At 48.0% G+C, this 23,945-nt stretch overlaps 1 protein-coding gene across 3 annotated transcripts; it reads left to right on the forward strand.

Moving 5' to 3' along the window:
- Nucleotides 1-392: 392 nt before the first annotated feature.
- GDNF (glial cell derived neurotrophic factor) lies at nucleotides 393-21,372 on the forward strand. 3 transcript variants are annotated; one of them, XM_075740272.1, is made up of 4 exons: nucleotides 393-489; nucleotides 1,590-1,970; nucleotides 3,310-3,507; nucleotides 18,508-21,372. In XM_075740272.1, the coding sequence occupies exons 3-4, from the start codon at nucleotides 3,336-3,338 to the stop codon at nucleotides 18,990-18,992; spliced, it is 657 nt and encodes a 218-aa protein (XP_075596387.1). In that variant the 5' UTR covers nucleotides 393-489; nucleotides 1,590-1,970; nucleotides 3,310-3,335; the 3' UTR covers nucleotides 18,993-21,372. The 3 variants fall into 3 exon arrangements, with proteins under 3 accessions (XP_075596387.1, XP_075596388.1, XP_075596386.1); XM_075740273.1 differs by lacking the exon at nucleotides 393-489 and having other exon boundaries at nucleotides 1,027-1,970; nucleotides 3,310-3,408; XM_075740271.1 differs by lacking the exon at nucleotides 393-489 and having other exon boundaries at nucleotides 1,030-1,970.
- Nucleotides 21,373-23,945: the final 2,573 nt, after the last annotated feature.

A 23,945-nucleotide genomic window follows, 5' to 3' on the forward strand; every position in this document is an offset into this window, starting at 1 on the left:
TACTGGGGGGCTGCCCGGGGGCTGCTCGCCTTTCCTGGGAGAGAGGGACGAGCCGGTGCGCACATGTGTGAATGCACAGCCGTAACTACAGACATACATACGCCCGGGGAAACAAAGGCGCAGCCAGGTTACAGCTTTCGGGCAGCTCTGCCGCCCGCCGGCCCGGCCGTGCCCAGCGCGGGTCCCTCCGGCCCCGCAGCTCCGATGCTCCGCGCTGTGCCGGCGCGGCCGCGCTCTGGGAGCCAGCTGGTTTCCTGGGGAATTCGCTGCTCCATACCATACCCCAACGCCTCCCCTCCCCCAAAAAATCCAAAAGCAAAAAAAATATTAAAAAAAAATAAACCAAAAACAACAAACAGCGCAGGGCGGACGGAGCGGTCCGCTGGCCTCCACACAATCCCTGCGCGGTCTCCCACCGCCCGCCCGGGCCGCGCCGCGTTAATTTCATAGCACCGGCGACATGAGGACCTCATACCTCCGGACAACTGGGTGAGTCATAAATACACGGCGCAGGGCTGAAAGCCGAGACTGTTTACAGCGACTTTGCAGCGGCCTCCGGCGAGTCAAACCGCAACCCCCCGCGCAGGGGCCGGGCTGCGCGGAGGCGCCCCGCAGCGCGGCTGCCGGCGGAGGACCCGCGACGGTGGCACCTGCGGCCGGCGAAGGGCGAGGAGGCGCGGCCTCCCCGTCGCCGTCCGTCGGTCTGTCCGTCCGTCCGCGGCGGCGGGCAGCCGGCGGCGGGAGCGCGGAGGAGCGGTGCTGGGGAGGGACACGGTGTTGGATTACCCCGGCCCGGCCCCGCCGCCGCCGCCGCCGTCGGGCCAGCGGGTGCCGCGGGGCTCCGCCGGCGGCCGCGCAGCCCACGGTATGTCGGGCCGGTGACTTCAGCCGGGAGATATTTGGAGGCTCCGCGGGGTCCGGTGCGGGGGGCCAGCGTGTGTTTGGGTCTGAAAGCGAATCAGCGGAGGGCGCGTCACTGCCAAAGGGCCCTATAAATCCATCTGCGGCGCCGAGTCGCCCTGGCAAAGCCCCCGCGTCCGCGCGTCCGGCTCCGCGCTCCCCTCCGCCCGCGGGTGCGGCGCCCCCCGCGCCTCGCCCAGCCCCGCGCCCCCGCCCGCCCAGCCCCGCCGGCCCCCGGGGATCCGGGCGCGCCCAGGCCCAGCCGGGACAGCCGGAGCGGGCACTCCCCGGCAGTGGCCCGGCTTCCCGCCACGCTCCCCGCTTGGATCTAAGCTTTCGCCGCGACGGGACCCCCCGATCTGGAGGAGGAAGCCTCGCTGCTACTGCTGTTGCTGCTACCGGCTCTACAAATCCCAGCGCCGGCCTCTGATTTTCCCAGCAGGCTGAGGAGCGTGGTTTGATTTAAAAAAAAAAAAAAAAAAAAAAAATTTTTCCCTCCCCTCCTCAGCTGGGGTGGGTTTTTTTCGTGGGTTTGTTTTCTTGAGTGGTTTTTTTTTTTTTTCCTTCCCGCCGTTGCGTGCGTGTCCGAGCGGTGCACGGCTCCCCGCGGTGCTGGACCAGCTGGCGTTACAGGAGCCCTGATGTCTTCATCTGACTCCCCGCAGTTGTTGATGGAGTGTCTTTCTCAGATTTCCAGGCAGGGTCCCAAAAGCAGCACCCAGAGCCAGCTCCCGCTGCCAGGCGGCGCTCCCCGCGGCTCGGGCCGCTCCCGCCGCTGCTGAGCGCGGCTCCGGGGCCGGAGCGGGCAGAGACCCCCGCGGCGCCGCTCCTGCCGCGGCCACAGCACCTGCGGCGGCGGCGGGGGAGGCCGCCGAGGCTTGTGCTGGCGGTTCCCCTCTGCCTCCATCCAGACTTGATACCTTGCCCCCCCTCATCCATACGTGTCCCCTCCTCCGCGCAAAGAGGGTCCCGGCGGTCGGCCCCCGACCTGGCCCACATGCATCGCCCGTCCGGCCGCTCGGCTCCCCGGCGTTAATGTCCGTCTCGGGTCCGACGAGACCAGCTCAGAGGTGAGGGCGAGGCGGGGGTCGCGGCGGGGCGGGCGGGCACCCTCCCCGGGGACACAGGGCCGCCCCGCAGTCCCCCGGACACGGCGAGGTGTGAAGGCAGCGGCCGGCGGGGAAAGCGCGCACCGGGCGGCGGCCCCGGCGGGCCCCGAGCGGCAGCCGCGCCCAGAGACCCGCCGCGGGAGCCGGGGCCGCCGCGGTTCCCCCCGGGCCGGACAGTGCCCTGTGCCGCCGTCCGGGCCGGGGCGAACCGGGCTGGGGGCAGCTGTCATCCCCGGGCGGCGGGCATCGGGTGTGTGCCGTGGCTGGCTGCGGGCGGAGCGACCGGGGAGCGAGGAGGAGAGAAGAAAAAGGGAAAGGGAAGGAAAAGGGAGAAGTGAAGGCAAAGGAGAGAAGAGAGCTGGAACGGGGAAGGAGAAGGGAAAAGAAAGGAATACGAAAATAAAAGTAGAGGAGGAGAAGGAGACGGGGAGAGGGAAACGAAGAGAAAGCGGGGAGGGGGACAAGAAAGAGGGAAGCGAGAAAAGGGAAGGGGAAAGGAGGGGAAAGGAAAGAGAGATAACAGAGGAAAGGGAAAATAAAAAGAGAAAGCAAAAAGGGAAGGAAAAAGGAAATATTGAAACAAGGGGAAAGGCAAGAAGAAAAGGAAAGGGGAAAGGAAAGGAAAAAGGAAGAGGATAAGGGTAGGAAAGGTGACTTGTGAAGAGGAAAGGAAACAGGAAAGAGAAAAGGAGAGGAAAATGAAAAGGGAAGAGAGGAATGGGAAGGGGACAGGAAAGGGGAAAGAGAGAAAAAAAAAAGATGAAAGAGGAAAGAGAAAAAGGGAAGAGGAGAGGGGAGAGGAAGGAGAAGAGAAGGAAAGGAAAAGGAAGGTGCCTGTAGCACAATAAATGTGCGCAGCCCCAAACCCCAAATCAGCCTGGTCCACCCTGGCCCAGCCCGGGGGCAGGTGCCCTGGCACTGCCCGGGTGCTGGAGGAGGACAAGAACAAGGTGACCTGCCTGCCAGCAGGGACACCATCACACCCCCAGGCTCCTGGGACCTGCCTGCCCACATCCCCCAAAGTAGCTTGATTGGGCATGAAGGGGCTGGAGGCCATCCTACGCCTCCCTCTCCCACACCTCTTGCTGGGAAAACCCACCTCCCTCATTCTGGGAAGTGATAGGGGTGGGAGGCTGAGCTGGGCACAGGTTGTTTTCCCCTACTCTGTCCCCAGACCTGGCCAGGGTGGACCAGGTTGATCTGGGGTGCAAGGATGCCCAGCTTTGTCTCAGGGTGGGGAGGGGGCAGGACTGGGGGAATGCAGCAGCTGGGTGCTAACCCTGCCTCTCCTCTCTGCCAGGGGCCTGTGTTGGAAGGAGATCTAAGATGAAGTTATGGGATGTTGTGGCTGTCTGTGTGGTGCTGCTCAACACGGTCTCCACCTTGCCCCTGCCCACCGGTAAGACGCCTCCCAAGGGGCCCCCTTCAGTGGTAGAGGGGCCTGAAGACGATCTCTCCCCCATCAGCCTGCTGCCTCCCTATGCTGTGCACAGTGACTGTAAGAAACATTCCCCTTTGTAACCACTGCTGTCTGTCTTGCTAAACCTGCTCCTTTTTGCTCAGGCATCAGGGTGACGAAAGGACCTCCCCCACTTTCTGCTCCTACTTCTCCCCCAGGCGCGGTCACTGGCTCTGGTCTGGCTCCAGCAGCTCCAAACCAAGCCATCCTCCAAAGTTTGGGGTTGGCAATTGCAGTGGCAGTGCCCCCTTTTCCCCACCCCACTTCCAGCCCTACCTTCCTGGCAGTTGTAAGATCCCTTTGGCTGAAAAACCTGGAGAGATGGGAAAGTTAGTTGTATGCAGAGGAGCTGAGAGGAGGACCAGGTACATACACCTTGCAGTGCAGGCACTGAAACTCCTTCCCCACCACTCCAACCTCCTCTCCCTGCTCAGACCTGTCAATGCAGTTATTCACTGTCTGTAGTGGGTGCAAGTCCTGATGGAGATTGGGCTCCGTGGTGGGAGGCACTCTACTCATCCAGGAGCGCTGCTGAGTTTCATTAAATCCTCCTTGGATCCTGATCCTGAAATTAGTGTGTCCACATGGAAATTTACAGAGGAGTAGCAGTGGCAGGGTTAGGAGCTTGATGCAGAGCAAGCCACATGAACCAGCTCACGGTAAGACAGCTTACAGTCCAAATGACAGATAATAATAATGCCTTGCTAATAATAGGTCTCCTACAATAGCAGATACAGAATTTTCACAGTGGTGTGTGAGTGTTACGCTAACTCTGGTGGCTTTTTAAAGTGAGGCTTAATATGACTCAGTAAGAAGTGGCAAAATACTCCCATGAATTGTGGAGATGTTCACTTAGCAAAGGCACAGATGCATCTTGGAGGTTGCTCCCTTTGCCCTTGTTCAGCCTTCTCTGTTTAGCCCATTGCAGGATGCAGACGGTGTCCAGTAATGAGGATTCATTTTTATCTCCTTATCTGGAGGCATGTCCTTTCCCCCTGCCTGCCATAGCTCCAACCATGGGCAGCCCTATTCTGGTTTCTCCAGGAGCAGCCAGGCTAATGCAGTGTGGAGGCACCGAGCAGGGAATTGTGTGCCATGACTCCACTTTCATCCCATCCCCAACACCCATCTCCTCTTCTGCACACACATCTATGTCCTTCTCCATTTATTCTTCTCTCCTTTTCTTGCCTGTGTTTTCCCCCTGCTGGAATCTTGCCTAACCTGCCGCCTCCGTGGGTCCCAGCCTGGGCTTCTGCTGCTTGCAGATCGCAGCCCCTGGTGTCCTTTCAGCCCCTCCGTGCAGGGAGGTCAGCCAAAAGTGCTTCCTCCCAGGGCTCCAGCCTGCCAGGTCTGTGGGGCCATCACATGCAGCCATCTTCCTCTCCACAGTGAGCTGCATGGTGGGACAGGTACTGTCCTACAAAAGGCAGTGATCAGCTTTTCAGGCCACTGTGCTTGTCCCCTCTGCACAGGCTTGCTGCAGCACCAGTGGCAAGAAGATCATTAGGGGGAAGGCAGCACCAGTCAGTTTGTAGCTCTGGCAGAAGCTGCGGAGTAGGAGAGCATTAATGCTCCATCTTTCCAGGGTGATAGTATTCATACGATGTCTGCTTTTATCTTGAAACTTACTTCTGGGAGTATGTTTCCTGGTGAGCTGGTTTCTCCGCAGCAGCTCAAGGGGACAAGCAGCAGTAGCAGTCTTGTCCATTCGTAGTGTCCAGAACTTCTCATTGTTGCCTCTTTTTTTCCTGTGGATTGGGTAAACAAGAAGTGGGAAGAAAGACAACCTGTGTTTTACCTGAGCCATGGTAGTATCAATAGACAGCCTCTTCCAGATATCTCTGTTTCCAGGGTACAGTCATAGGTTTTGCCAAGCAGAGCTGGGTCACAGGTTGTTGCCCAGGAGAGTCATTTGAGAGAGGACTGATAGTTTGGTCTCGATCTCTTAACCCTGTGGATCACAAATAGATGGGCCTGGCTGTAAGAGGAAAATAAGCAGTGCTGTTCTTCACAGCAGAAATTGGGGAAACCCCAGGAAGTTCCTGTGGTCTTTGCACGGCAGTGGTTTATGCACCACTCGTGCCCGAGCGTCAGAAACTCTTCTCTCCACTACATTGCCAAGTCAGATGAGTAAGGGGAGACCAGCAGAAAGGCAGCTGCAAGAGAGCAGTGAAATACTTTGATCCACTTTTATGCCATTTTTAGTTGATTTAAAAATTTGTGGTGTCTGAAAAGCAATCTGCAAACACAGAGCACGCAAGGCTGATTACATCTGGGCAGGGCACACCTCTGCCTTCGCACCGCAGCAGCACTTCATTCAAGTCACCACCATCAGTATCTTCGACACACTTGTTTCTCTCTGCTTACCATTTGGTGGCATGTACCCTTCAATACATGAAAGATGTATAACGATGTACACAAGAGAAGTCATGTCTACACCACGTAGACTCCCCTCTCCTCTTCAAGATTTCTTTTACAAGCAGAAGGCAGTGTGCCATGAGCATGCAGGTGTGTTTGCAGCTCTCTGGTTCATCTGCTGGTGGACCTGCCATGTATAAATATCTCTGTGGATACTGTGGTCAGCTGCTTCACTGAGGGCCTTTGCAGGAGGCAGCTTACGCAGTGGTGGGAGTGCCGTCATTGGCCACATGGGCTCATCTGCGTAGGGCGGTGTGCGGGCACTGAGCAGGACTGGGTGCTGAGTGCCTTCCAAAGAGAGGTGCACTGCTGTCCCCTAAAGCGATCCCTGTGCAGGCTGGGTGGGGAGTAGCAGTTGCACTCCGAGGTGTGGGTTGCTCTTACTCTAGAGAGGTCGGGTCTCCCATACATCACTTACGGCAGGTGTTACTAGGGTTGTGAGATCAAGTCCTGCTCCTAAGGGCAGTCCCAGCACCTTGCTGGAGTACAGATCTCTTTTCCCAGGCCCTTGACACCTTTTTGTGTTCTCACTTGATGGGATTGCTTTCTCTACAAAGTGCTCTGAGGTCACCTGATGTTACCCCATCCCTTTCAGATTGGCTCGAAACCTTCCTTTGTTCCAGCCTACAGGCAAGGTCCTAACCTCCTGGGCTGATCAGGTGTAACGTGCTGACCTTTGCTGTTCAGGGCAGTAATTAGAGATGGCAGAGGGTGTTGGCAATTGCAATCTTCTACATTTTTTAGCGGACTGGAGGCTGGAGTGAGAGTAGCCTCCATAAATGCAGTGCATTTGAGATGAATCCAGTGTTCATAGGTGTTTTAGGCATCATTGTTCATGGGATAGCTTATTTCACACAAAGAAGAGTAGCTGTAGAGGTTGTAAGGTTAGAAAACCCTTTCTTTGTTTCCCTCATGCTACAGTCCACTGGGGGAAGGACACAATTAGCTTAAATAGCAACTGCGAACAGAACAAATGTAAACGAAATTATTATAAACTAAATACTAAGTCAGCAGCTTCAGAAGCATGACAGTGCAGAGGGAGCCAAACACTTGGTTTGACTTATACGCAGTTCCCAGAGAATACATTTTGTAACTGCTTGCTGCTGTATGGCCACAGTCAACATGTATGTGAGGACTGGAGTATCCCAAAATCTAGGATGATGTACAGTCTCTTGATCGAGTGAACATCTTTAGTAAGAACTAGTGGTAAGCATGTAGAATCAAATGAAAAATCTCACCACGGGCTTTTTGCTCCTAATAGGAGGAAAAGGTGTTTTTTTGTATTGTAATGTTTGAGTTACTCTACAGCCACTGAATGGTCATTTGTTGTTGGAGCTCCTTTGGTATGTTTGTTATGCTATAACACACCATGGGATGTGTGCATTATACCTCTGTTAAAAATTCTTCATACTCCTGCTAGGGGGTATTTAATGTTAAGTTACCGCATTTAGCTCAAACATTATCAACTCCTATGGAAATTATCTAGAATAAACAGTGATATTGTGGGGGTCTTTAAGGCAAAACCAGTATTCAATTATACTTCCCGCTGAATGCATTTCATTCCCTACAATATTTATTAGGCACATTCAGCGTTAAGAAGCAGAACACCATGTTTCTGTCCAGGCTTTCCTGCTCAACACACCTATGGCATGGTATATGTGCTTTAGTCTAAGACACCCAGAAGCCACAGAGGTAACCTGCCCATGCACAGTAAATCCAATGCATTGGAGAGGTATCTGCCACAGCGAGCAGGTGCCACACTGCATCATTTGATCTGTGTGTATCCAGTACAACCGGTGCATCCAGCCAGTGTCTGACTGAGTGTGCCTGTGTCCCTGGGCCAGCATGTATATAGTGAAGTTCATTTGCGTGGGCATGCCCGGGTTACCTAAGCTTTTAGAAGTCTCAGGCATTCAAGTTTGCCCATTCGTGGGCAAAATTGTAGAAAAAGAAAGAGCAGAACACATGTGGTTTAATCCAGATGCATGTAGCCCTAGAAGCTGATTTCTTCTCAGTCTCAGGTATAAATACTGCATATACTTCTATGAAGGATATTCTGTGACTTAAGGAGGAAAGGATTGAAATGAAGAGAATATGGGTTTATTCTCATTTTAAGAGTTACCCTTTGTTTAAAGTTTTATACCTTAGCTGCTTTTCAATTTAGGGACCTCAAAAATTTCCCAGTGGAAGTGAGGATCCTTTTAGATGTTTTGCAGGTGTGAGTTGCTAGATGACCTACCTGAACATCTAGCATTTCTTGGTCACCTTTCGTAAGCCTCTTCAATACATTTTAGAAATCCTCATGTTCCGAGGCGTCGGCAGATGACAAGCTGCAAAACCCTTCTTGAAAGGCTGAAGAAACCAGCTGTGTAGTGACTACTGATGAATTGATGGGGGAGGCATTATTTGTCCACTGGAAGAGGATCCTCAGATTGATAGGTTGTAATGTCTTTGTAAATTATACTGTTCCTGATTAGGGCTGCATAAAATAGGTTTAAAATATTTAAAGTTACAGAGGCTGAGAGAAGCCAGTGGGGTCATCTAGTCCCACCCCCCACAACCGCAGATGATCAGGAATGGACATCTAGTGCAAATACGCAGTCTTCATCCCCCATGCACACTATCAAGCAACTGCAACTTAAAACTTGCAGTACATAGACCAAACCCCACATAACTGTGCTTGGTGTGGATTCTCGTACTTCTGAGGTAATAAATAAATGACAAGTAATAAATGAGGAATACTAAATATTGCAGTATAACCACATTCAGGATCATCAGACATCTAAATAGGCCACTGCCACATTAGTGCTGGTAGAGTGGTTGACACTGCAGAATGGTCATTTTTGACAAAACCAGCTGTAGTTTCTGATCAAGTAGTATTTGGTAAAGGGAATTAAAGGAAAGATTTCCATGATTCTTGGAAATCCAGTCCTGATTACAAAGAGAGGAAAGAAAACAGAATCAAAAAGATTTGAGACAGGTACAAACGAAGCTTTAAGACACAACATATACATTAGAGTACGTCTGTTTTTAAGATCAAGGTCAGAAAATTAATTATGTGAGGCATTTCAAATTTCAGCACTCTTTTTAAGGAATAAAGCCACATTGTATGGCTTAGCAGGTATTTAGGCTGCTGTCTGTTTCAATACTTGGTACAGCACTTAAACTGCAACCTGCAGGTACATTTCTTTGAAGTCACTGGTACTGAAATCAGAATACTTGTTTTCCTGTGTCAGGTCCAGGCAGTGTTACAGCAGTATGCCAGAACTTCTCAGGTGGCCATGTTTTTAGAAGCAAGCTGGTTGTATCCCCTTTAACTTACAAGCTACATACAAACATCTGGAGTACCTCTGCTCCCATCCCAAGCATGTTAAGATTTCTTTGGCAAAACCAGCTATTACTCAGGAAATTTCTGACAGGGAGGTGTGGATCCAGCATAGTGGCTGGAAAGGAGCTTGCTCTTCTGAGCACATGCCAGCGCTGTCTGGCAGGCCACGGTCCACACATCCCAACATGAGACCTTCTGCAGCAGAGCACGTAGCACCTCCCCTAGAGCCAGGGACTGATTAGCATAATAATAACATTTTCCAAACCGCAATATTAAAACTTTTTGTGTCATTCCTATTGCAAATACATTGAAACGCAGGTAGTGAAAGGCAACAATGGAAAAACATGTATTATTTATTGGTCAGATCAAAATCTGATAGCAGCAGAGATTACCACAGGACTGGCGTCAGCCATGGTTTTGACTGGATGGCTCTCCATTACTGCCCCCAGGGAAGAGACTGGGATAGGGTCCCTTCCTGCTGCTTTGCTGCCTGTGTTTGTGCCTTGGGAGCACCCCTAAAACCCCACGGGAGATGCAGTGTAAGAGCACAGGCAGCCTGGGAACAGTTGCTGTTACTTATTTAGCAATGCTGTTCCCATTCAGTGAGCTGGCACTAAAGTGGGGCTGGGTGACCAATGTGCGGTTTTACTGATGTCATGCAAGGGCTGGGCTGGATCACTTCTGCGCCAGGGATGCTAAATAGAATTTCTTTTTACTACCAACAGTATTTCCTCCATTAAAGTCTCAGTGCCGTGCCTGCTAGATGGCTGCATGTGTTCTTGCTAATAGAGGTCACAGGTTTCGGGTCCCACTCATACATACTCATTTGAGCCTCTCACAGGGTTGGGACAGAACCAAATACTAAGCCTAAACCCAAGTTTTACTGGGAAGCTGGCTATTTACTCAGCACGGTATGGATTTAGAGGGGTACAAGGCCCTTGTGAGGAGACAACAGGCAGGTACATGCCTTGCCCAGGTTTGGCGCTTGCTCCATCACTGGCTTCAAGCAGGGCACTGCCACTTTTTCTTTTTCCCCTTTTGCACTCTTTATGCCATAACTTCTTCAGATGCAGAGGCTGCTTCATGGGTGCTTGAGTACCCACACAGCCCCATACAATTGGGCTGCTGCAGGAGCTGTCACAAAACCTCAAGAGGGCCTGCTGAAAAGCTGTCTGCTCCTCAGTGCCTCAGAGCTGTTTTTTTTCAAAGCTCTGAATCAGAGGCAAGACCACATCCTCCTGCTGCTCCTTTGCTGCTTGACTGCCAGATGAGACACTCCGTTGCCCACCCCAGAGAGGCCAGAGGTGCCAGCCTAAAATTGGGCAGGATCGTGTGAACAACCTGGATGAAGAACAAGAAACTCTTGTGGACAGGTCAGCTCACAAGGCAGCTTCCTTTACTTCACCCAGTTCATCTGGCCTTGCTGTTTCCCCCTGCTCTCAGGGAGTTCCCCCAGCTGGCAGCAATGATCACGGTCCTGTTGTTTCTCGCCTTTCTTCTCCTGGTGGGAACCAGCATTTCATACGCACGAGAAAGCAGGCAAAGGATGCGAGGGGAGGCACTGACAAGCATGGCAGTGTGAAAATACAAAGCGCTCTGCAAGCTTGGCTTTCTGACTAACACATGGGAAGCGGCAAGGTTAGCTAGTGAGCTACAAACACAAAACTTGGCTGCTCCATCGGGAGCAGGCACACCAGGAAGGTTATCCCTCTGCCTTTTCCCAGTGCCACCTTATCGTACCTGGCTGGTGTGAGTGGCCCCGGAGTCATCCTCCAGGTTACTTAGCACTTTACCTTGATGACAGACAAGTGACACCGGTGAGAAACTCCATTTCTAAGGGTTCTCTGAGTCAGAGGAGAGGACGCAGCATGTCCTGGGAGCTGGCGAGGCAGGGAGTGAGGTAGTGAACCAGAACAGTATTAAACATTTAAAGATGAGCTGACCCTGGTGTGTTTGATGCTCTGTTTCCTAATGGACACAACCAGCTGGTTTCCATTTCACTTTTAGCCCCACAGATTTTCATGCAAGGCGTGAAAGCAAAGTCATGCCTCAGAGAGGTGATATTTTAATTGTTTAGATCCTGAAAGCCTTTCAGCATAACTATTTTTAACACCTGCCTTTGCTTTGCCTGCATGATAGGCTCTGTTTTTCATGAAAAATATTTCATTTTCAATAAAATAAATGGTTTATCTCGACACAGTTGATGCTTTTTTACTTTGCAAAGCAGAATAATCATCACATTAGTAATTTTAATCTCACTAAGGTCACACGTCCACAAATGGGTTACTGCGAGGGTCTCCTAAAGTACATCTTTGTGGTGTGAGATGGAGGGTTTCTGTTTTGAACAGAGCATGTCCATTATAATAAGTTCGTGAAAACACTACTGTGAAGCAAGCTAAATACAAAAATAATTAATGAATAAAGGTATACCAGAGTAATCTTCATAAGCCACAAAAAAATGAGGATAATTAGTTGCAGTCACAGTTAGAGGCACATTAAATGTCTATTTCCCACTAGCAAATGATCTAAGAAGAAACATCTTTGTGAGTATAACTTTGGAGGAAACTTAAAAAATAACTAGGAAAGAAAGGAAATTAAAATATTTTAGTTATGAAGGGCCCAGATTAAATTACCAGAACTGTTTTTGAAAAAGGGCCTTTTGATCCTAACACAGATCTGGATCTGAATTTTCTAAATAATACTTACCATTATAATGAGCTGGATTAACCCCCTCAAACTTTGAAATCGTACTTAAAACTAGAGGCTGAGTGCTGCTGTTTGAACTTCTCTAATTAAGAGACAGCTGTGCTTAAGTGAAATATCCTGGTAATTTTATTAAATGTTTGGCCTGAACTTTTGATGTAGTAGCTATACACTGCACAAAGGCATGCATGAAAGCTACAATGTACAACAAAAATCTAATGATACCATTTTTAGTATACCTTATGTGACTTCTATTACATCACTTTAACTCAGCATATCAAAGTGCCAAATGACGCTGCAGTGATGTGATTACATTTTCCTGAGATCAATATGGAAAACTGTTCTATAAAATACAACAGTTTCAAATAACTTAAACTGTCAAGTTTGATGAGATTAAAAAAAAAAAAAAAAAAGGAAAACCCACTTATATAAATTGCTATTTTGCAATTAATAGAATTTAAGCTTTTCTTGTAAACCATAATAGACAGCATGGTCAGAAGAGACCGTAGTTAGCCTTTTAAATCTGTAACCAGGCACCAAAATAAGTAACTGGATTTTTTTTTTTTTCTCAAAAGCTGAAGATCCATCTGTTCCCACTGAATTCAATTTGTGGTCAGGTACAAAGTGAGGGTTTCTTGCTCTGCCATGCTGGGTTACAGCCACTGCGGGGGAATATTTGGCTTTAAAATAAATCTGTTGCTAGTGAAATCAAAAGAATAGTTTTACAAAATGTAATTGTGATCACATTTGAACAGACAGAAATAAATTGTTCATTTTTCCTTAATAGAGACTGTTTTCTTGAGAATGTGATGAGTTTGGTTTGGTTATTCATTTAGACCTATATTATATAGAAGTCTATCTGAACAGCGTATAATTTATTCTTCTAACAAGCGCAGGCATCAGATCCCAGTCCTGCTGGCACATGGTGTCTTGAATTAATTGGAAATGCAAAGACAGGCTCTGGGGGGTTTGCAGCAGGGAAGATGCCCAGAGGAAAACACATTTACCTGTGTGCCCAAAGCAGAACTCCGGGGCAGCTTTCTGCAGAGGCTGGTGGGGACCACCACGGGTGTTTGGCTGCAGGATCCTGCACCTGTACGTGCTGCCAGCTCTTGCGGTGCCCAGGGGACAGGGACTGTACTCAGGGACGGGCAGGTCAAAGCTTCAGGTTCCAGAGGACAGCGGTGAGGCGAAAATTTCAGTTTGCATTCAAGAGGGTGTCCTGGTTCTGGCAAGGATAGAGTTAATTTCCCAAGGAGCCAGGACAGGTGAGCCAAGCTCAACATTCCTAATCCAAGAGGTTGATTCAAAACTATGATCTGAGTGTGCTCTAAAGGTTCAGAAAGCAAGCAAACAGCTTGCAAACAGCAAGCAGAAGATGAAAATATTCTTGGGGTTTTTAATTAGTTTTTTTAAATGAGTCTCATTTCTTCATTTTTTTGTCTGACTCCTGGGGCTCTGGATGTGTGGTGTTCACCAGATCTTGCCCCCAGCCTGGTCACTCTTCTAGATTCCCAAGTGCACCAGCTCTATGATGTTTCATTCTTTCTTTTTTTTTTTGCTTTTTTATTTATTTTCTGGTCATGTGAGAAACTCCTGGCAGATCAAGAGCCCTGGTTCAGCTGGACCTGGGAGACAGAGAAGGTGCCCAGAGGCAGACTGGCACATGGGCTGCCGTCCACACCCCCCACTTTTACACTACACCACTGGAAAGCAGATTGATGCTCTGGTTGCCACCAGAGGAAGAAGCTCTGCCTGTGCCTGCCTGGGTGATCAGGTCCTTGGCAGGGCACTGAAAGAGGGAGCGTGAAAGGGAGCTGCCAGAGAGCAAAATGAGCAGGAGTAGGACACGTGCTGGCCACAGCTTCCCCGGCACCGCTGCTTGCCCCACGTTTCTGCCGGCGAGGTGCTAGGCAGAGACAACGCAAAACCGTATGCATGTGGCCACAAGCAGACTGCCTTCAAGGGATTTCCCATGGGAGTTGGTCAGAAAAAAGCTTTCAGAAATGTGACATAAAACCTAAATGAAGCTTCATGGCTTTGTGCTGGTCTTGTGAGTGTTCATGGCACCACAGTCTAAGTGGCGGGGCTCAGCCCATCACACTTCCCTTAATGAGGCCTGTAAGCCTTTTTCCCAGGCTGTGAACAAGATACACAGAGGCCCCATGTTCCCCGAGGGAGGATTTTACATTTTCAGGACGTACGGTCCTTTCCTTCAGGAAACACCTGCTTTGAGGTGTATGACACCTGTGAGCCAACTTTCCCTAACCTCTATTGAGCACATGCTGTTGAGGGCTATCCCATCCTGTCCTATCCTGTCCCATCCCATCCCATCCCGTCCTGTCCTGTCCTGTCCTGCATGGCTTTGGATTTTTAAATTCTAATTCCTTTACACCCTGGAGCCTGGGACCAGGGACTACTTCTCAGAGATCTTCACTGCTTTTATTGCTGTATATTCGGAGCATTTTCTGCTGGCACTTTGTACAGTGTGACAGGCATCTGTCATGTTTGTTCTCTCAGCTTTTCCACCAGAAGGCAAGTGTTGTCAGTAAACTAGTTTGTTTTGAAAAAATATGTGTGTGTATAATTAGATGTATTTGTTTGTGTGTATGTACACATACACACACATGCAAACTGTGTATGTTACAGGAAGGGGTAAAAATACGTGTTTCTCCCAGGGCTGTGAAATCCCCATGGAAAGCTCTGTCTGCTGCACAGTCAAGTCAGTGCAGTCCATGCAGTATCAGAGGAGCAAAGCTGCCAGGCTCTTGACCTTTGTTCTGAGACTATAGACGGCACATGGTGGCTGTGTTGCAGAGAGGTCTTGGCATCCCTGGAGCACATCTACCAAGTGCCCGTCAGGATGGGGTGGTCCTGCTGTCAGTCTTCTCCACCTCCCCTTCTGTCCATTAGCCTTTTACGGTCTTTAGTCCTTGGTCAGTGGTTATTGCTTATTCATGTATGATGTCTGGTGGTAGCTTCCTCAGCACTTACCTCTAGTGCCTTGTGTCAACCCGTCATGCCTGGTGTTAATGCTGGCATTTCCACTTGGTTGCCCAGGCTCCTACTTCAGCAGTTTTTTACGGCATTTTGTTTCAGGCCTTCGAGCTTCACACCGATACTTATTGGACAGCTGTATATCCCTACTGAGTCATGACTGGCACCCTGGCATAGGCTGCTAAGTCAACTCTCACTTCACTCCTGGCTGTCAAGGTTGCCTTCAAACCCCTGCGAGCCACTCCTAGTGACTCTTTGTAGTCACACTGATGACTGTGCTTCATTAAGCAGTAGAAAATTAGCATTAAGCCACACCCAGTCAGTATGAGCCCAGTTGGTTGGGTCCATGGTTCAGTGGTTGCTGGGTCCAGCTGCAGTTGACGTAGTACTGAGAGCACAGGCCCACGCCACCGAGTGTGTGTTGACACTTGGCTTTGTGGGATTGTCTAATAATTCAGAGTGGTACCAGCCAGAGGCTGGCTGATTGCAGAGAATTGGAGATGTTTCTCAAATAGTCCTAAATTATGAAAGCAAACTTGGCAGTCCAGTTGGAAGCTGCCAAAAAGAGAATCATTGCATTGATCATGACTAGTTTGGGACTCCACAGGCAGAGGGTGTCGTTGCTTACAGCAACTTGCAAGGACTGACTGAGTAGCCCAGTGATGCAGCTGCCATAGTGGTAATGTGGTGTACTCACATGGCTACGTAACAGCATGTGTGGTTGTAGGTGGGCAAACACTGCCCAGGGTCCGTAGGTCCAGCACATTTTCTTGAGGAGGGCTCTGTGTCCACTTATGCCCCTCGTTGCACTGGGAGCGTACCAGGCTTGGGTAAGTATGAGGCTGAAGGCTGCAGACAAGAATCTCCATGTATAGGTTGGGTTTCCCCGTAACAATCTCCTGTGCCATTCCTGATGGTTGACCATTGCATTAATTTCGTTAAAACCTAGTATGCTTCCCTGACAGTTGTATTTCACTGTCCGTAGCCAACATCTCATTGCACCATACTGTTGCCACAAGGTTGGGCCAGGAGTATGTGACAGAGGTGTGGACTGGGGTAGTCACAGTAGTATGAGAGGGGTAATTTGAAGGTGAGAGGGAAGAATGGCACAGCTAGAGCCATCTCCTTAGGGCCACATCCTTCCCTTATTGGGTTATGAGCTAATAAACCTAGTTTCTGTGCAAGAAACTTAGAAACCACGCAGTCCCACAGCAAGAAGTGCCTCCTGCCAAATCCCTCTCCACCTGTATCTGTGCCAGGGCCAAGCTCGCACTTCAGCAATGGGGACTGTGCTAGCTCCATGTGGGTCATCTTGCTTGAGTGAGTCTAGCAAGGTATCTACACCTTCTTGCTTTTAAGGAATGTAGCCCACTCATCACCTTGACCTGGACCTTGCTCAGTAGGCAGACCAGCCTGTCCTGTAAAAGAGCTGCCTGGTGCATCCAATGGACACATCTATCCAAGCTACCCCTCTCCAGCAGGTATAGCTCATAGTGGGTATTTTGGTACCTGCTACAGAGGTAATGACAGAGAAGTGCAAGAAGGGTGCACTTACCATTTGGTGTCACAGGAATATGGGGCTTGCTGCAGGGTCCTGCCTTGTTCAGGTCTCATATAGCTGTATAAATAGCAGCCATCGCTCCTTCATGTCTTTTGATGGTTACTGGTCTGCAAGATTGTTACCTCTAGCATGGGTGTCTGTAAAACAAGGTGTAATTCACTTTTCCCGGTCCCAAACTCTACAGTTTATAGGATCCTACTTCCATGTGCCACCCTCATTTTGTGAAGGTACAAGATTGCCTGCCTTCATTACTCTTTTAGTCTCTTAATTACTTCATTACTATTTTTCTGGAGCCATCCATGAAAAACCGTATACTTCTGATCCACCACTGTTTTGTTATAGTGGGGGGGCCTCTAGGATGTGGCTGCTTCAGGGAGAGATCAGTGTTCCTCCTTATGTGCAGATGCACTGTGTTTCAGCAGGTTTTTGTACTAACAGAGTTAAGATCCTACTGCCCCCATCTCTTCTGTATTTGGTGTTTCTATTGAGGGTATGAAGTTGCACCTTCGCTTAGCAATGGGAGGCAGCCTCATGTCTTCCTCTCTTCTGTTAACAAAGTCCATGCCACCACATGTGGGCTGGGTACGTGCACTGCCTGGTCTCCATCAGGGCTCCTGTCTGTTACAGGGCTCATTCGGGAAATGTGGGGCTGAGCCTTTGCCTAAGGAGCTGTTCCTATCTCAGCACCTGACCAGGTGAGCCTTCGTGGCTCAGTGGAGGTACCAGCTGCTGGTCAGGTACACTGCGTTGGGTATCTCCTTTCCCAGTGTTTGCAATTCCTGGGATATTTGTAGAGGTCCTTCTGGAAGTGGAGCTCACATACACACATGGCTGGGTGCGTGACCCTGCTCTGTTACGTGGGTCGGCACTTACGAGTTGAGTACAGAAAGATGCATCCTCTTAGGCTGTACTGCAAAGGAAGTCTTGATTTTTGGCACAATGCATGAGGGGAAAAAAAAATTCAATACTGTAATGTATTTTGTGTGTTTAAGAGAGAATCATTAGTAATACAACATAAGGGCACCTACACACACGCTCCTGACAGTCTGACCCTCCATTAAATCACTGTATTCAATAAAGCAGATCACATTGAGGGATTTAGTCCATGGGAAGTTTAAAGATTTCAAAATGTGATTTTTTTTCCAAATCTCACTGAAAAACTGAAATCTGAAAACATTTCAGAATATCGTCAATTTCACCCTCCTTGTAGAGATTAATTCTGCTAGTATCAAAACATTTCATTGACTTCAACATTTAATTTATCTGAATAATTTATCACTGGTAGAGTATATATTAAGTGAAAAATGAAATAGGTATTTTAACTTAATAAAAAGAAAATGCATTAATAACATTTCCCTTGAAAATTAACATAATACTTCTATTCTGACCTACTTCTACTCAGTCTAATCAGCATCTTGTGATATAAAATACTTCCATGAGAATTTTTTCAAGAGCTCTGATAATAATTATCCCCTAGAAGCAGTAAGAAAGCAGGCATTCAGCCAGGAATAATAGCTCAGCCTGATACCCCAGGAAATTCCTCTTTCTGTCCTGCCCAAAAACCTTACTGATAGGTGGCTTTGGCAATACTAACCTCTGCTGGTGTGAAAAGCCAACAATTAACAATTATAATCACAAAATCGCTTTAAAGAAACCTCATCCTTTTGCTGCTTTGCTGGGAAGAGCCTGTATAACCTCTCTACAGCAGCTTCATCCACCCATTAACTAATATTTGTATCATGACATGGTTTTCCTTCCCTTGATTTGACAGGGCTCATTCAATATTGAAAGATGTGCTGGAGTGCTACCAAGCATCAGCAGACACCTACAGAGATATATACATATGTCATTTATTTTTCCCCAAATGAGTTTCCATGATGATCTAAACCATTCCAAATCCTGTCTGATTTCTGAGGGTCCTGGGCGCATGCTCTGAAGTGATGGGCAGAGCAGCTTGCATGTGCCTAACATTTTTGAGCAAACTTAATGACAACTGATGTGTGACAAAGCCTTTTCTCTCTTTCCGAAACAGCTAATATGCCAGAGGATTATCCAGATCAGTTTGACGAGGTAGTGGACTTTATTCAAGCCACCATTAAAAGACTGAGGAGGTCGCCGGATAAACAGACTCCAATTTTTTCTAGGCGAGAGAGAAACCGGCAAAACGCAGCCACGAACATAGAGAATTCCAGCAGAAAGGGAAGGAGGAATCAAAAGGGCAAGAATCGGGGATGTGTCTTAACAGAAATACATTTAAATGTGACTGACTTGGATTTGGGTTATGAAACCAAAGAAGAGCTAATTTTCCGGTATTGCAGTGGATCTTGTGATGCAGTCGAGACCACCTATGACAAAATTTTAAAAAACTTAACCAGAAAGAAAAAACTAGTCACTGACAAAGTGAGGCAAGCTTGTTGCAGACCCACAGCCTTTGACGATGACCTGTCCTTTTTGGACGATAACTTGGTTTACCACATACTGAAAAAACATTCCGCAAAAAGGTGTGGATGCGTCTGATGGCTGCATGCCAGAGGCGACGCCAGTTTTGCATTCCTGCTATGATGCAAAGAGAGGGACCAAGGTTCCTGGGGATGTGTCTGCTCAAAGAAGAGAAAAGAGGACCAACAACGCAGAACGAGGGGTCGTGAGAGCCCGGGTTGGGGGAGCGCAAGGCGGCATAGGAGGATGGAAGCTTTTGACATCCTACGGGAAAGTAAATCAAAGCTCAGGTGGAGATGCCAACAGCTGGATGGCATGCACGCTCCCTTTCCCATTTGACACGGTCCACTGTCCATGAGACTCAGATACATGAGGAATGTGCTTAAAAACACAACGCTGCCGTACCACGCTGTCTTGTAGTTATACCATCCATTCCAGAAAGCTTGGCTGAGAAGTAGCTTAGGAGTACCTTACTCATCCCCTGTGCCCTCAGCTTTACTGAAAGACACGTTGTGCTACTGCTCATTGAAGGGCACTTAGGACAACTTCTAAGCTATAATAAGATTAACATCATAAGTAAGATGATATCGGGCAAATATGAAAATTCCCAGGCTCAGGTTCTCTAGGGCCAGTATCGATATGAAGCAAAACAGTTCCACTTACTGGCTAAGTTTGGTTATTTCCATCTTGTGTTTCTTGGAAACGATTGTAGGATTTCATTCTTCTGCTACCTATGAAAACAAGTTGAGTTTTTAAGCACTTCTTCTTAGTATAGTAACAGAAATAACAAGCCCGGCCTACACAAAACATGTTTCTTTCGGTTTACAAAGGACTAATGTCACTTGCGTAACTACATTTCTGTTTGGTCATTGTGAGTGAGCAGAGACTACTTGATGCAATGCATCCGTTCAGAGACATAAATATACAGAAGATATTTATTGAGATTAAGTTATTGTTATTTATTACAGTTCAGTAATGAGTCTCCTTTCCTTATTTATTAAAGTTTCTTTTCAAAGGTGCCAAAGTAGAAGGTGCTTGGAAGATACAGAGAGACAATGAAATTGGGAACATCGGTCCACGCTTTTGATTGAAAATGTTAACTTGAATGCAAAAAATCACTTACTTTACCTTTTTTTCTTTTAAACGAAATCCTGATTATGTTCACAAAATGTAGTGCCAAAGTCTGCAGCCCTTCCTCCTGTTCACTAATACTTCTGAAAATTACTGCAGTCATACGTGTGCAGCAATGTATGACTCTCTGGACGAGTGAGGGTTGCAGGACTTGGCTCAACATTAGCAATTTGTTAGAAAAACTAATTCTAATCATATTTTAAATGTAGACACATTTTTTTCTCACACTTTTTGCCAACTGACCTCATATAACTATTGACAAATCGAAAATAATCACATTTAGCCTTATAATTTCTTGTTATATTTATTTAAGCTTTTCCTTCCATATTTCCATATAGAAGAGGTTGAATCCCTCTTACTAGTTAGCCCTGGATTTAATATAGCCTGAAGGTAAACAATTGTGTTAAGTAACCAAAGTGTTTTGTATAATTTGCTGAAACGTGACAGGATCATACCTACAGCAGAACAGTCTGGGTTTCCTTAGGATGAGGGAGGTTGTACAGCAAAGGCATTCGTACCTGACCGCTAACGCAAGCTCTCGTTCTGGAGACTTTTTTCCTGGAGGAGCAGCAGTGCAGGCCACTAGACATCCCTGACAACCAGTGAAGCATCAACTCCCACAAAAACAACAGGAAGAAAAAAAAATCCCTACTAAAAACAAAAAACCACTGGTCTGACCTTTTTTCTCATGCATGCAATGCCTCTCCATATTCATTTTGCCCTAGAGCCCTTGGGGCACCTCAGAAGAAGGGTCTAGAGGTCAAAAAGTCCAGAACAGGCATAGAAAGATGTACCAGGTGTATGAAATGTAATTCAGCCCCGACCTCCGCTGCCTGCCTGGGTGGATGGAGGGTGGCCCCAGAGCCCACCCACGGGGTCTGTTCTCACACTGCCGTGGGGACACTTTGCACTCCACGCTGGGCAGGGCTGGTACAGCTGATGCCACCACCAGCATCAGCTTGATCTGGGCAGTAAAGGTCTGGTAAGCTGAGGGTGAGCCACACCGCTGAGCGCTTGGCCAGGCGCAGCACTCGGAGGTGTGCTTTTATTTGCCTAGTTGCTGAAAACTTGCCCCAAAGCATTTTCTGTGCAGCTTGAAGAAGCTGCAACCAAAGCAAATCACTATGTTCAAAATACAAAAGGGTAAAGTTCGTGATTTTTTTTTTTTATTTTTAGACCTTACTGAAGACAGGAGTGTGCTTCTCTGGAGTTTTTTACTTCACCTGCGATTTATGTCTCAGTCATTTGTGTTAATCAACCAAAGTTCTCTACAGACTTTATTTTTGTACAATATTCATTTTATAACTTTTTACAAAATAAAACTCATTTCTATTGCTACCTGGTTGTTTCTTCTGCCTCTTCCCCATTGTACCACTTCCAAGTTACGGTATTGCCTGGTTCCCGACCCACATGGGGCAATGAAGAGCTAGCAAGCCCTCTACACAATGGGGCTTTCTTCTCCTATCTCACCAGTGTCTTTATTGTGGATCAGAGAAGTCTGTAGCTTCTTAGCAGAATGTAACATTGATAGGCCACTGCAATAAATGACTCAAAAATGCATGGTAAGCAGTGACACAGTAATCAACCCAGTGGCAAGCTTGAAGCCTGGTGTTACCCAAGCTGTCCCTTGCCCATGCGGTGCTGCAGTGGCTTTGTGGCTTTGTGGTGGCCTTGGCTACGCATGGCCACAATCCCCGCACTTGGAGGAGATTTGCATTTTGCTAACCCAGGCATTACATCAGTTGGACTAAATTCCATCCACTTTGGCAGTCCTTTTCCCTTCATCTTTAAATAGGAAAATAAAACTTGAGGAATTTTCTTTTCCACCACTATCATGGAAAAGATGAGGGCAGGTTTTGTGGCTGTGACCAGCAACATTTTCTCAACTGTTTTGTGTTAAGTGCTGCAGTTCCCATCACAGAGCTGATAAGCGCATGCAGACTTACAGGTTTTTGACACTGGGCTCTGTGCTCCTCAAAACTGCTACAGAGAGGAAGGGGGAGCATCTGAGCAGTGAGCCTGTGAGCAGGAGATCAAACACTCTTTCTCTTAATGTACAGCATATGGATGTCTTGGTTTCATTTGTGCCGAGCGAGGCCATGCACGCAGCTCTAGCCCAGCTGCTGGGATGCAAAGCAAAGCATGCAAGCACTGCTTTTGCAGCACACGGTATTGAAGGCATTCCTCCTCGCATGCCACCACCTCCGCTCCTTGCAGGAGAAACCCATCCATGCACAAAGGCTGCTGATTGCAGTCTCATGGAATATGGCATGCATGAAGCGTGTGGCATGAAAATCCCCTGCAGCTTCACATCCAGCAGAGATCGTGCGCTTTCCCCAGAGCTGGAGGGAATGTCTACGTAAGACACAATGGTGAGGTGCTTTGAAGATTAATCTCTGATCTTATAGCCCAACCCTTCTGTCTCCATCCCACAGCTGTCTGGTGGCGCTGGTCTCAGTGCAGAGAGGATGAAGTAGGCAAAACTGTGTTTGATTTTGGGTTGTTTCACCTCTGCCCGCAGAAGGGGAGAAAGGCCAAAGGCAGTCAGTGCCTGGGTCTGGAACAGCGCAGGAGGAAACCAGCAGCAGCCTCACTCCTTGCAATCTGGATGGCTAACCGAAAATACAGAGGGAAATATCAGGATGAAGAAAACAAATGGAGCTGACACATTGTATAAATAGGTCTTCAAATGTCATGCATGGCTGGAACAGAGATGTTTTGTTCCAAAGCAAGAGACAGCTTGAAATGGCTCAGTAACACACATTGAGAAGTTTGCTTATTTGGAACAGAGCTCTTCTAATGAAAAGGTTAATTGTGTTGCAATGGAAAAGAAAAAAGGCAAAGCAGAGGCCAGGCCTGCACTCCTCACCCTAGCAAAATTTCCCACTGGCTTGAAGTGAAGATTCTCTATAGCAAACATCACAGACTGAACTACTAACGTTACAAAAAATTACACAGTAGGTATATTCATGGGTCAATAAAAATAGCTAAACAAACAATATATTCTAGCAGTGTTAATCCCAGCTACTTTCAGACAAGCCACAGCAACAGCCAGTGAGAGAAACATGGTGCTCAGCTCAGCCTGATGACAGGAAGTTTCCTTGTGCAGGCACCGAGCATCAGTACTCAAGGTCAGCACTGAGATGTCTTCACTCGCCATTGGGCTTTCACTTTTAAACCGTGGCGTTTTGTTCACTTTTCCCCAAAATTGTCACTCACAAGTGTGGAAACCTTTCCACTTTGCAGCTGAAGAAATGGCAAAGAACACGATGGGCTTTTGAAGGCTGCGAAGAGCTGCTGAAATTAACCACAGGGCTGAACTTTTATGAGCAACTTCTCTAGTTTTTGACAGCAATCCCAGGCCTGGGCCACAGGTGCAGGTTTCCTCCCGCTGCCCCAAACCTTTGGTTTCCTGTCCACCAGCACACCGGATGAGGAATGCTTCCACCTCTGTCACCCCAGGGAAGATACAAACACCAGTCCCCGACCCAGAGCTGCACATCTTATCCCCAGCTGGTCCTAGGTCTAAAGCCACCGATATCCTCACCAGAGATGCTCCATTGACACTTGTGGAGTAACTCCAGTTTCACAAGAATGTAAACAAGTGTATCAAAGCTATTGATTTTCTTGGCAATATTCACATGCAAATGCAAAGACTGGTTCCTTGTACAATCCTCCTAGTCTTTCTGTTTCTGTTTCAAGTTCCTCTTACTTATTTTCTGTGTCCTGGGATATCCAGAGCTTCAAGACTTTCCACTGTGCTCTTACCGTCTTGCTAATTCCCCCTTCTTTTCTCCATCTCCATTGGTGCTCTCCCACAGCTTTCTTGTCCTTAACCATCTCATCACTCCCACATGAATCTCTGGTATCAGAGATGCTGTAAACATGTCCAAATATTCC

Source organism: Balearica regulorum, chromosome Z (genome assembly GCF_011004875.1).
Source record: "Balearica regulorum gibbericeps isolate bBalReg1 chromosome Z, bBalReg1.pri, whole genome shotgun sequence".
Classification (NCBI taxonomy): Eukaryota; Metazoa; Chordata; class Aves; order Gruiformes; family Gruidae; genus Balearica; species Balearica regulorum.